The 13,110-nt window shown below is 40.2% G+C and overlaps 1 protein-coding gene across 3 annotated transcripts in view; it reads left to right on the top strand.

Moving 5' to 3' along the window:
* The window catches only part of LOC146485606 (uncharacterized), a 203,764-nt gene that overhangs the window by 38,721 nt on the left and 151,933 nt on the right, over positions 1-13,110 (top strand). For all 3 annotated transcript variants that reach the window (XR_014863388.1, XR_014863389.1, XM_085103419.1), the window contains exons 4-8: positions 7,602-7,769; positions 8,411-8,524; positions 8,999-9,124; positions 12,427-12,523; positions 12,730-12,948. Coding sequence is in view for 1 of the 3 variants with exons in the window: in XM_085103419.1 (XP_084959545.1) it covers positions 7,602-7,769; positions 8,411-8,524; positions 8,999-9,124; positions 12,427-12,523; positions 12,730-12,948 (724 nt within the window). In the remaining 2 variants the exon portion in view is untranslated. The remainder of the gene's footprint in view (positions 1-7,601; positions 7,770-8,410; positions 8,525-8,998; positions 9,125-12,426; positions 12,524-12,729; positions 12,949-13,110) is intronic.

Here is a 13,110-nt window from a genome sequence, read left to right on the forward strand (position 1 = left end):
ATAGACGCACTTTAGTCTTGGCATGCTTCATTGGAGGAGTACGTGACAAGTCTCTTTTAGCATAAAGGGAGGGGGAGGGGGGGGGGGGGGCGTAGGAGTTCTCATGGCCCACATTTTAATCTTATTTTGCTTTGTTTTACATTTGACTATTTGACTACACCCCTACCCATCCCATTTTATTTTTATTTATTTATTTATTTATTTATTTATTTTTCTGCCCGAGAAAAACAGCCGCGGCAATCCTTTATCGGGATAGTTTTTTTGTGAGCAGGTTCTTCACTGCCTTTTCTGAACTCGCGTTCGACTTCTCCACTCTTCTTTGAATATTTTGGACTATTTCTGGTGTTTGATTCTCCACTCCTTGGCAATGCGTGAGAATCCTGTATTATCAAACTGAGGACCATTATCGTTCAATGTGCGGTTGTCAGGTCATCCCTCGTAGCAGTGCACTTTGATTTCCAGCTGCAGACTGGATCCTCCTCTTGTGCTTCCATGACTGCCTGCAGTGTTGTGTTGAGCCAAGCAGTGAAGATATCGCACTTCCGACATGCGCAATCATTTCTTCATCATAGATTGTCGACTGGAACATTTGATCTCGAGATCGCATCGGCTTTGTACATCTTCTTTCTAGAAACACGATTAATTTCCTTGAAGAAGTATCTTATTAGTCGCATTTTGAATCGCTGGCTCTATGGCAGAACTTGATCCAGTGTGTGACTACTTAAGAGCGCCTTTTTTTCATGACCGAGTGAGTGATGGCACAGGGTTCAAAAATTGACTACCCTCATATTTTGCTCAGACATACTCTATGATGAGTTAATAAACTTGGTGTATTTCTGTTCAGCTCTGCTTTTGTTCTCCAGAAAATTACCAATAACTGTAACGGGCGCCGACCGTCACAAAATGGCGGAAATTAGTGCGTCGAGTAACAACACAAGAACTTCGCTCGTGTAAAGCGCAAAAGGAAGTACGGTTTTTTTCAAATTGGTATATTTGTGTAAGAGTCATTGGCAAATGATTCAAGTCTAAAATCAGGATTGTTTGCTTAACTGGGAATGCACGGCACGAGTTTAAAAATCACCAATATTTCATTATTTAAAAATCTCATTTTGGAGCAGTTTTTCAATAAACATTTTTTCCATGCGGTATAACTCAGAAGCGCTTAAGATTAAGGTTGTGATTAGTGGAAATAGTCTTCTTTTCAAGGACATAAAAATTAGTCTGGGGCTTTTAACTTCTGCACGAAAAAACCATGCTCTATGTCGAGAAAATCACAAACTCCACTTGTCAACAAACACAAATAATCGAATTAGTCTCTGTTATCAAAGCCAATATTCCAAGCAAATCTTAGTGCTTAGCACCTATTTGATTAGAAGGTCAACATTACAAGTTTACCTTGCTAAAGCAGTGGCTGTAGATTGGTTTTCATTCCTACTTTCTCTTCAAAATTACCATCTTCCCTCTGACAGCGAGTTTACGAAATCAACAACTATCTGAACGATACCTGGGTGGCTCTTGTACAAACATCGGCGCTATTCTTCACAGTTTCAAATACACCATATCTGCTATCTTTCTCTAACGTACAACTGAGCTTGTTTCATCGTAACAAAATGACCATTGAGCGAGATTTTCGATTACTGAGCGACACTGTCGTTTTGACTTCTTCAATCCATGCATATCATTTGTATGTCACGCAATGACATATCACACTCCCTACAAGGAAGGCTTGGTTACCAATATTCTTTCAGGTGTTACACAAGTTTTGCCGATAAGGAAATAATTTTGGTTTAATAAAAAAGACACTCTGTGATCTAAAATTCTTAAAACAAATTGAAAAAAGGCCAAAAAGAATGAGATAGGTTAAGGAAGAAAGAACCACCGACCGACAGACAAGCAGCCCGAACGATAGAAAGAAAAAAAGAAAGAAAGAATACGAACTTGTAAGCAAACAAAGGAAGAAATGAAGGAAATAAACAAATGTAAAATTTAGAAGAAGGAAAGTAGTAATAAAATAATGGGAGGGGAAAAGCGGGAGCGCTCAACACTAAAGAAAACCAAATTTAATAAGGTGAACCATTCCTAATGAGACTAAATGACCATCGCGTCATTCAAAATTTTTAAACAAACAGATGATCGCGCAGCCACGTTGTCCTTCCGGATAACACATGAAATGGATATCAATAGGCCTTATCACGGTTTTCGACGCCATTTTGACGGGTAGGCAAACAGGCTTGAAATAACAGTGTTTGTATGGAAATCCGATGTCAAATAATTTTCATAAAACATCGCTTCTGAAAAATTCATGAATTGGAAACTTTTGACACTAGGAAAAGGATTTTAGGAACAAAATTGGAGGGATGTAGCTGTGACAGAAAGCGTCCAGTCGTGTTTTGAACTTTCCATACATTTCCCTGTATTTTTTCCCGCGAACTATTTTTAGTAGCAGCTCACGGCTGGTTCGCTATACAGACAAATGTATGGAAAGTTTAAAACACGACTGGACGCTTTCTGTCACAGCTACATCCCTCTAATTTTGTTCTTAAAATCCTTTTTCTTGTGCCAAAAGTTTCCAATTCATGAATTTTTCAGAAGCGATGTTTTATGAAAATTATTTGACATCGGATTTCCACACAAACACTGTTATTTCAAGCCTGTTTGCCTACCCGTCAAAATGGCGTCGAAAACCATGATAAGGCCTATTGCTCTTTTCAGAGGTTAGCTGGGGGACAGTGCTCCCAAGATAAACGAAGACGAGCGAAAGAAAAAGAGTGCCCTTATCCTCCCGTTGCTTTCATGTGGAAAAAGCATCTCAGCACACACGCAGTCTGTCGGCGTAAGTGATGTTGAGTCGGAGATCAACTTAATTTTTGCACGGGCTTTAATTTTCACTGCACCTTGTGACATTTCGGGCATGACCATCTGTCCAGTTCATCCCTCCTCTTTGGGCATTGGGTGGTGGAGAGGTTCCCAACGATACCTTATCGAGCTACGCCAAAGGGAAATCGCGCAAGGCTGACCGCGGTATTAACAAGGCGCTTTCGGAGACTATCTAAGACGTACCAGAGCCAACAGGTACAAATTTTCCCGTAAGGCAACGTAGTTTTGCTAATTCATGTTAGGGGAAGGTCAATATGAAATTTAAAAGTTGTGTCTTATTTTCAAACTGAGCGAAAAGCCGTAAGTCGGAAAAAAATTAACATATACTTGCAACAAGAAGCTCCCTTTTTTTAATAACTAGCCTGTTTTTGGTGTGCGATAATTTAATTATAATGTTTATCTCGAACTTAAATTTTTTCCGCAAATGAAACCAAGATGCTTATTTTCCTGGAAACCCAACTATAAATGCAACGCTTATGCTTTTATTATTAATATTATTATTATTATTATTATTATTATTATTATTATTATTATTATTATGGATACTTTTTATAGCCGTAGCTACTAATCTGTGAAGAACTCCGTTAAGTTCTCTCAAATAAACTGAACTCTGACAGTTACACAATTTTGTCGTCGCATTATATTCCCTCAATAGCTGGTACTGAGAGTGGTCATATCCAGGGCTCATTACAGTGGTTATTTTACATCTCCAAATTGGAGACGGGGCCGCCATAAAAATTTCAACGTGGCCATCCGAACCATTTGAGGGTCTAACCTTCTTCTCCAAATATTTCTGACCATGCGTATGGGTGCGGCCGTGGTTAGAACCCTGCGGTGCTTAATATTTTTCTAGAAACTTTTTGTTTTTTTTATTTTCAGGAGCACAGTTATCCTAATAATTATCGTTGCTTTGGGTAGGAATATGCCGTGGCTGTAAATTGCAATTAATCCGGATTTATCGGCCATATGGAACTGTGTAGCTTAAGCTAAGCCTAGCTGATGTTACAAAGGGCATTGAAAATGTTGTCCTTCTAAAGGACATTTGTTTGTCTTTTAGCATGTCACTGACACATCAGTTCATCGCAAACAGCCTTACATGAAAAAGATTCAGTCACTTTGTCTAGGCTGCATCTGCCAGCAATAAGATTCGTTTTCCGGGCTCTTATCTGCTTTTTTGCTTTAAGTATGTTCTTCATTGGCCTTACAAACTGAGTGCTAAAAGCATTGGTGGCATTTATACCACTGTTAGACTAACCTTCAAGCGACACTTACACCACCGGCCCGTGTTACACTACCCGCCTTGAATAACTTTCGCTAAACGCGAGTAGTGTACATCTGAATAATGTAAAAGATGATTTTAATAAATGGTTGATTTATTTGAGCGTAGCTTACATAAAGCGCGAACTTTCTTATCGTAAAGAAGTAATTGTAATTGCCTTTAAATGCGGTTCCCTTTTGTTGTTTTAGTCTTGTCGATAAAGTCAGGCAAGGCCGGGCTATTAAGCTGGACATGGTGTGCCCACCCCCCCCCCCCCCCCCCCAGTGGTACCATTCTGTCCATTGCACGTGCACGATGTACAAAGCATCTGCTTGTAAAACATTTGTACTAAAAAATCCCATCCTAAAAGATAAAAAGCTGGTAACAGATTTAGTACCATGTCAGCTAGGGGATTTTAAGCTTGAAGTCGGACGCAGACAAACTGCCGCGGAAAAAAATATAATCTGGTTGTTAATTTTGTTGGGTGTCCTGCGCGCTTGGTCTCATTGCGTGACAAACATGATCGTCTCATTCTACAGACGATTCCTCTTGTGTGCGTCTTCGGGCTGCAAAATTTCTTCTTCTGTGACTATAGATAATCGCATCATCGTTCTTAATCGTACAATTGAGTTACCTTATTTGCTATAGCTGTGTGGAGACTCAAATATGGTTGAATCTGTCAGGAATTGTAATGTTTCATGCAGGAGTCATACGTAAGGTTGTTGATTACTTGTGCTTTGATAAACATGGTCGAAGGGAAGATAACAATTTTGAAGGGAGAGTGTCGACGAAAAGCAATCTACAGCCACAAGTTCTGCAAGGTAAACTTGTAATGTTGACTTTCAAATCAAATACGGTGCTAAGCACTAAGATTTGCTTGGAATATTGGCTTCGATAACAGACTCTAATTCGATTATTTGTGTTTGTTGACAAGTGGAGTTTATGATTTTTCTCGACATAGAGCGTGTTTTTTCCGTGCAGAAGTTAAGAGCCCCAGACTAATTTTTATATGCTTGAAAAGAAGACTATTTCTACTAATCACAGCCGTAATTTCAAGCGCTTCTGAGTTATACCGCATGGGAAAAATGTTTATTGAAAAACTGCTCCAAAATGAGATTTTTGAATAATGAAATATTGGTGATTTTTAAACTCGTGCCGTGCATTCCCAGTTAGGTAAACAATCCTGGTTTTAGACTTGAATCATTTGCCAATGACTCTTACACAAATATACCAATTTGAAAAAAACCGTGCTTCCTTTTGCGCTTTACACGAGCGAAGTTCTTGTGTTGTTACTCGACGCACTAATTTCCGCCATTTTGTGACGGTCGGCGCCCGTTACAGTTTTTGAGAATTTTCTTGAAAATACAGCCAGCTTTGAACAAAAAAAATATATCACGTTTGTTGGCTTAACATAGGGTATCTCTGAGTGAAATATGAAGGTTTTGAATTTTTGAAGCATGTGCCACATTTTACTGATATCACCGGTCATTACAGACATTCTCTCTTAAATGCAGAACCAGGGGGTTTGTGGTCCGTTTCCAAAACGATTGACGTAACCACGATGTATTCCGATGACTCCTCGCACGCCTCTGTCAGAGCTAGAACTTCCTTGTATATCTGCGTGTATTTGGTTTCGGTGGGTGGCATCGCTCTGACATGAACGATAGTGGCCTCGATCCAGGAGTTGTCTGTTTCGAGCTAAAGAATGACCATGACTAAACCTTGTTCAGGTCAAATAAGGCTAGTACCGGGACTTGTGCAAGGTCGGCTTTGGTTTGCTTGAACGCGTTCTGCAGATCACTTCTCCAGATTCACTGGCTCTCTTTCGGAAGCAGTTCTCTGATGCTCTTCGTCTTGTCAGCAACATGTTCTGAGAACTTGCTTAATTGGTTCATGCCGAGAAATGTACTCCCTTTTTGCCAAATCCTGTGGTGGCGGTGGGTCTGCAATTGTTTGAAGGTTTACAGGATCATCCTCGATGGCACTGGAGGTTATGACGTGACAGGGTTAGCGCTGAACTTGCACTTTGCATGGTGGAGTGTCACGCCGGCTTCTAACGACGCATAAGAGAAGCTTCTAGCCTCTCATCGTGTTCGTCCCGGTTTCTGCCGTGGAGCAAGGCGTCATCTATGTTGTATTTGTCGCCCGTTATTCCCTCCAGCATCTGACTCATGTTGGAATTTCTTTGACCCACAACTGATTCGTTTGTGTTGACGAGTTATGGACTGTTTTTGAGACCAAATTCCTAGAGATAGCAGATCGTCATGTCCCGCTCATTCAGAATAAAGTTCGTGGTATGGACGATGGTCCATGGATCACCGGCAACATAAAGAAAGACATTCACCAACGCTACTATCTGTTAAAAAAGGCGCGAAGAACATCGCTCGACGAAGACTGGCTTGCAAATAAATCTATGCGAAATCGTGTGTTCAATTCTGTCAAGAAGGTTAAACAAACTTAAAAACAAGAAGCTAATTGAGAATCACCACAGCCTTTTGGACGACAATGAAAACAATCCCCCCCCCCCCCCCCCCCAGGGAAAAGAAGTCAACTTTTTCCAAAACTATTGATATCAATGGAGACCTTTGTAGTGACGAAAAGAAAATCGCAAACAGTTTCAAACTGTTTTTCACCACAGCCGTTACACGCATGAAGCAAACTCTTGGAATTGTAAACTCTCCAAATAGGCAGCAAACTCGACACGAAATCAATCGATCGCGTCCAAGTTTAAAATTTGAAAAGGTGAGCGAAACATTTGTCCTTAAAATCATCAAACAAAAAAAAGCAGGCAAGGCCAGTGGACTTGACAACATTTCTCCACGGTTGCTGAAAGACTCTGCTGAAGCCACTGCCCTCTTACCCGCATAATTAACGCCTCGCTATCACAGGGAGCTGTGCCACGTGACTGGAAGCTCGCTAAAGTTACTCCCCTTTTCAAGAAGGGCGTGGCTACAGACATGGACAACTATCGACCTATTTTCGTATTATCCGCAGTGTCCAAGAAGGCGTCCACCATTTTAATGTTTGTAATCTTTTTAATATTTCTAGAATTTTTAACATTGTAATTAGGGCTTCCGTTGATAACAGTAATTTTGTTTTTATAATTACTGAAGGAATTACGCTATTTTAAATAAAAGTATCATCTGCTTCTTCTTCTTCTTCTTCTTCTTCTTCTTCTTCTTCTTCTTCTTCTTCTTCAAGCAGAAACGTCCCAATGTAATGCGAAACGTTGCTAATGGTCTTGATTCCCTGGCTAGCTTGTCCGGGAGACAACACCTTCATCGAAATCTCTGACCCCCCCCCCCCCCTCCCCCCTCTCCTCCACATTACTAGTTCCAGGGTGTAAACTATGTATGAAATTACACTTTACCTTTCAGAAACAATTGAGTATCTTTTAGCTAATAGTCACTGTGTATGATTTGAATCATCATTTTCCTGATGAAGTGTTCAAAAACTTGCTTTGCAGAGCTTTGGTGGAAGTCGACCTACTGTGTTTGTAACCGCTAAATATTCTCGTAGTACAAAACCGAATGATGCCGTCTATGTTTGGTTGGAAAATCTAGAAAATCGGGGATTTGAAGTCTGTATACGTGAATTCTTGCCTTTTGACGGAAAACACCAGGATACAATTGTGGTAAGCCACTAACCGTTGAAAATAAGTTAAAGGTGACTCAACCAAGTTCGTGAAAATGATTACTGATCGAAGGCGTTTTAATAAATGGTGGTTTCGCTGTTTAAACGTATTATCAAAGGCTTGAACAAATAAATCTCGCGAAAAATTAATCCAAAGCGCTTACTTAATTCAGCACAAAATTGTTTTATAGGGAAAGCTGCTATGGCTAGGCGTTAAAGATAGTCTGCTTGTATTCCCTGTTCATCAAACCCGACGACACTTTTTCCTACGGAATCTCCATGAAAAACATTGTTAGACGCTTCTGCATGCGTTGCAAGTACTCAATCGGTCCTTTTACCGACTGCCGTGCTATGAATTGAGGACATGGAATGTTTTTACCTAGTGCCAATGGTTTTATCACGTGTCAGGATTCTGCGGTCCTTCACGTGCTTCTTCTCGTGTGTAACATGTTGCTGGTTTACACGCGGTTACCAAACGGGGCTGTAAGAATAGCTATGTTTTATAAAGAATTAAAACAAAACACCACTCGCTTCTCTGACTACTACCCTGTACTTGGCGGTAACATAAGAAAAAATTTTTAATTTTAATTTTGCCTTAGATGGAAAGACCAGCAATAAAAGTTGAAATTTTTCTTTTTATAGGACTGGTTCGCTTTCCTCGGCAATGGCTCTCATCTCAATTTTACGATCACTGAAGAAGCAGTTTTTCCCAACAAAGGCAAACCGTCAGCTAACGAGAACTATGGATTCTGTCAGGTAAGTGACAGCTGTCAGTCACCTCGCTTTATAATGAAGCAAATCAGAGCTTGCCTTTTTGTTATACTTTCAAAACTTACCTCACTCAAAGTAAAATTACCACTTGTGGTTAATATTTCTATTCTCTTAACACTATCAATACATTACCAAGCAGGCAAGAATTGAGAATAAACAAAAAACGTTACCTCAAAATATTCCATTGCAGAGCACTATGAAAATGTACAGCTCCTTTAAATAAATTATTGAAAAAATTTAGATAGAAAAATGAACATTAATGAAACAAATATAGATAAATAAATAAATAAATAAATAAATATAAAAACAAACATATTGTTACAAAAACGTTCCTCAATAAACTTTCTTTCGTAATGATTGTTTGAATTACTTCACCCTTAGATAAGATTAATTAGAACTTCCGTATTGATTTATAAATCTAATTAGTTGTTTGTTTATTCATTCATCTACCGTTTTCAGGAAGTGCCTTTTAACACCACGTTCTATGAGTCACCAGTGGTCCTTGTTTCCGTTCACCACCAATATGAACGTCAAGCGAAAAGCTTCGTTCCTCCAGAAAACAACATCATTACGGCCTTGGTGGAGGTATGATATTACCAGCTGTCCTATTTTCGCTTTATAAGACGTGGACTTTGCCCTTAAGAAGGGACCCTAAGAAACGCACTTTGTTCCAAATGGGGTTCAACGGATGCAAAAGACAAGTAAAACAATCCTCCTATGGGAAGGGACCGTGAGAAACGATCTGAACGCACTTTGTTTCAAATGGGATTGAACGGATGAACTTGACAAGTTAAATAATCCTCCTTTAAATGAAGACCCTGGGATAGGAAACAAAACGCACTTTGCTCCTAAAGGGCAACACTGGGAAAATAATTGAAACGCACTTTCTTCTAAATGGGGTTGAACGGCTGAACTAGACAAGTTAAACAATCTTCCCGAGGGAAGGGACCCTGGGAAAAGAATCAGAATCCACGATGTTTCAAATAGGGTTGAAAGGCTGAACTAAAAATGTGAAACAATCCTCCTTTGGGAAGAGACCCTGAGAAAAGAATCAGAACGCACTTTGTTCCCAACTAGGTTGAAGGGCTGAACTAGACAATTGAAACAGTACTCCTTTGGGGAGGCATCCTAAGAAGAGAATCATAACGCACTTTGTTCCAAATTTGGTTGAAAGGCTGAACTAGACAAGGGAAAAAATCCTCCTGGGGGAAGGGACCCTGAGAAAAGAATCAGAACGCACTTTGTTCGAAATTGGGTTCAAAGGCTGAACTAGACAAGTGAAACAATCCCTTCTGAGGGAAGGGACCCTGAGAAGAGAAACAGAACGCACTTTCTTCCAAATGGGGTGGAGCGGATGAATTAGACAAGGCAAACAATCTTGTTGTGAGAAGGGACCCTCAGAAAACAATCAGAACTCACTTTGTTTCAAATGGGGTTGAACTGCTGAACTAGACAAGTGAAACAATCCTCCTTTGGGAAGGGACCCGGAGAAAAGAAACAGAACGGACTTTTTTCCAAATGGGGTGGAGCGGATGAACTAGACAAGGCAAACAATCTTGTTGTGGGAAGGGACCCTCAGAAAAGAATCAGAACGCACTTTGTTCCAATTGGTTTGAACTGCTGAACTAGACAAGTGAAACAATCCTCCTGTGGGAAGGGATCCCGGGATAAACATCAGAACGCACTTTATTCCAAATGGAGTCGAACTGTCGAACTAGACAAGTAAAAGAATCAGAAAGCATGCTGTTCGAAACGGGGTTGAACTACAGAACTGGACAAATATAACAATCTTCCTGTGGGAAAGAACCCTTAGAAAAGATTCAAAACGCTCTTTGTTCTAAGTGAGGTTAAACGACTCAGCTAGACAAATTAAACAATCCTCCTGTGGGAGGAGAACCGGAAAAGAATCAGAACGCACTTTGTTCTAAATGGGGTCGAACGCCTGAACTAGACAAGCTAGACAATCCTCTCGTGGGAACAGACCCTGGGAGAAGAATCAGAACGCACTTTGTTCCAAATGGAGTTGAACTGCTGAAGTAGACAAGTGACATAATCCTCCTTTGGGAAGGGCCCGGGATAGGAAACAAAACGCACTTTGTTCCAAATGGGGAACACTGGGAAAACAATTGAAACGCACTTTGTTCTAAATGGGGTCGAACGCCTGAACTAGACAAGCTAGACAATCTTCTCGTGGGAACAGACCCTGGGAGAAGAATCAAAACGCACTTTGTTCTAAATGGGGTTGAACGGCTGAACTAGACAACTTAAACAATCCTCCCGGGGGAAGGGTCCCTGGGAAAAGAATCAAAATCCACGTTGCTTCAAATTGGGTTAAAAGGCTGAACTAAAAAAGTGAAACAATTCTCCTTTGGGAAGAGACCCTGATTAAAGAATTAGAACGCACTTTGTTCCCAATTAGGTTGAAGGGCTGAACTAGACAATTGAAACAGTCCTCCTTTGGAAAAGCACCCTAAGAAGAGAATCATAACGCACTTTGTTCCAAATTTTGGTTGAAAGGCTGAACTAGACAAGGGAAAAAATTCTCCTGCGGGAAGGGTCCCTGAGAAAAGAATCGGAACGCAACTTTGTTCCAAATGGGGTTAAACTACTGAACTAGACAAGTGAAACAATTCCCCTGTGGGAAGGGACCCTGAGAAAAGAAACAACGCACTTTCTTCCAAATGGGGTGGAGCGGATGAGCTAGACAAGGCAAACAATCTTGCTGTTGGAAGGGACCCTCAGAAAAGAATCAAAACTCACTTTGTTCCAAATGGGGTTGAACTGCTGAACTAGACAAGTGAAACAATCCTCCTGTGGGAAGGGATCCCGGGATAAGCATCAGAACGCAGTTTGTTCCAAACGGGGTTGAACTGCAGAACTAGGCAAATAAAACAATCTTCCTTTGGGAAAGAACCCTTAGAAAAGATTCAAAAAGCACTTTGTTCTAAGTGAGGTTAAACGACTGAACTGGACAAATTAAACAATCCTCCTGTGGGAAGAGAACCATGAGAGAAGAATCAAAACGCACTTTGTTCTACATGGGGTCGAACGGCTGAACTAGACAAGCTAGACAATCCTCTCGTGGGAACAGACCCTGGGAGAAGAATCAGAACGCACTTTGTTCCAAATGGGGTTGAACAGCTGAACTAGACAAGTGAAATAATCCTCCTTTGGGATGGAACCCTGAAAAAAGAATCAGAATGAACTTTGTTCCAAATGGTGTTGAACGCACTTTTTTCAAAATGGGTTTGAACTGCTGAACTAGACAGGTTAAACAATCCTTCTGTGGGAAGGGACCCTGGGATAAAAATCAGAACACACTTTGTTCCAAATGATGTTGAACTGCTGAACTAGACAGGTAAAAAAAATCCTCCTGTGGGAAGGGACCCTGAGAATAGAATCAGAAAGCACTTAGTTCCAAATTGTGTTTAAGTTCCTAAATAATAGACAATTGAAACAATCCTGGGATAAGAATCATAACACACTTAGTTTCAAATGGGGAACACTGGGAAAACAATTATAATGCACTTTGTTGCAACTGGGGTTGGACGGATGATCTAGGCAATTTAAACGATCCTTCTTTGGTAGGGAACTCTAAGAAAAGAATCAGTACCCAGTTTGTTCCAAATGGAGCTGAACTGCTGAACTGGACAAGTTAAACAATCCTCTTGTGAAAAGGGACCCAAGGACAAGATTCAGAACGTACTTCCAAATGGATGAACGGCTGAACTAGACACGTTCAATATTCCTTTTGTGGGATTGGGGCCTGGAAGGACGTTGGTAAAAAATTCAAAATATTTTTAAAGTGATTAATTATAAAGATCTGGCTTTTTACCTAAACATGGCAAGGGGAGTATGTGTTATCAAAATTGCATTATTTTTTGCAGGAAGTTGCCCTTAAGGGTATGAAGATTTGCGTTAAAGACTTACAGGGATCAGGAAGTGGTCACGACCCTTTAACAGTCAGCTTTGCTGTGATTGGAGGTTGGTTTTTCATATATTATATTAAGGTATTTTTTGTGTTTTAATTAACTTTTTAATTAATTAATTTATTTCTATTCATTTATTACACTTTTACCAAAATGAATAATCTTTACATACAATGCCAAAAAGCAAGACATTCAAAAACTGTCTCATTTTGAACGCAAGAAAATACTTAGCTATTCTTAATTGTCGTTTTTTTGTCACAGATTTCAATCCCTGCCTTAATGTACATTGTCCACGGTTTGGAGTGTGCAAGACGTACAGTGCGCATGACGCCCGCTGTGAGTGTTTTGAGCAATGTCCCTCCTATCAGGATCCAGTGTGCACTGCGAATGGAACAACATACGACAACAAATGCTGGCATGAGTTAAGTTACTGTAGAGGACTGGAAAATAACCTGGTGTACCATCCAGGAAGTTGTGAAGGTAAGAGAGATACTCTATAAAAAATACCTCGCATAAAAGCTCTACAGAAGACCTTATTATACAGTTGTACAGTCTTCTTTGGTGACACGAGAAACTTGTATTCTGCAAATAACTCACTCGGCTATCTGCAGAATATTCAAAAGACAGCTAACAACAAAAGCA

Source organism: Pavona decussata, unplaced genomic scaffold, assembly GCF_977016875.1.
Source record: "Pavona decussata unplaced genomic scaffold, jaPavDecu1.1 SCAFFOLD_26, whole genome shotgun sequence".
NCBI classification, from domain to species: domain Eukaryota; kingdom Metazoa; phylum Cnidaria; class Anthozoa; order Scleractinia; family Agariciidae; genus Pavona; species Pavona decussata.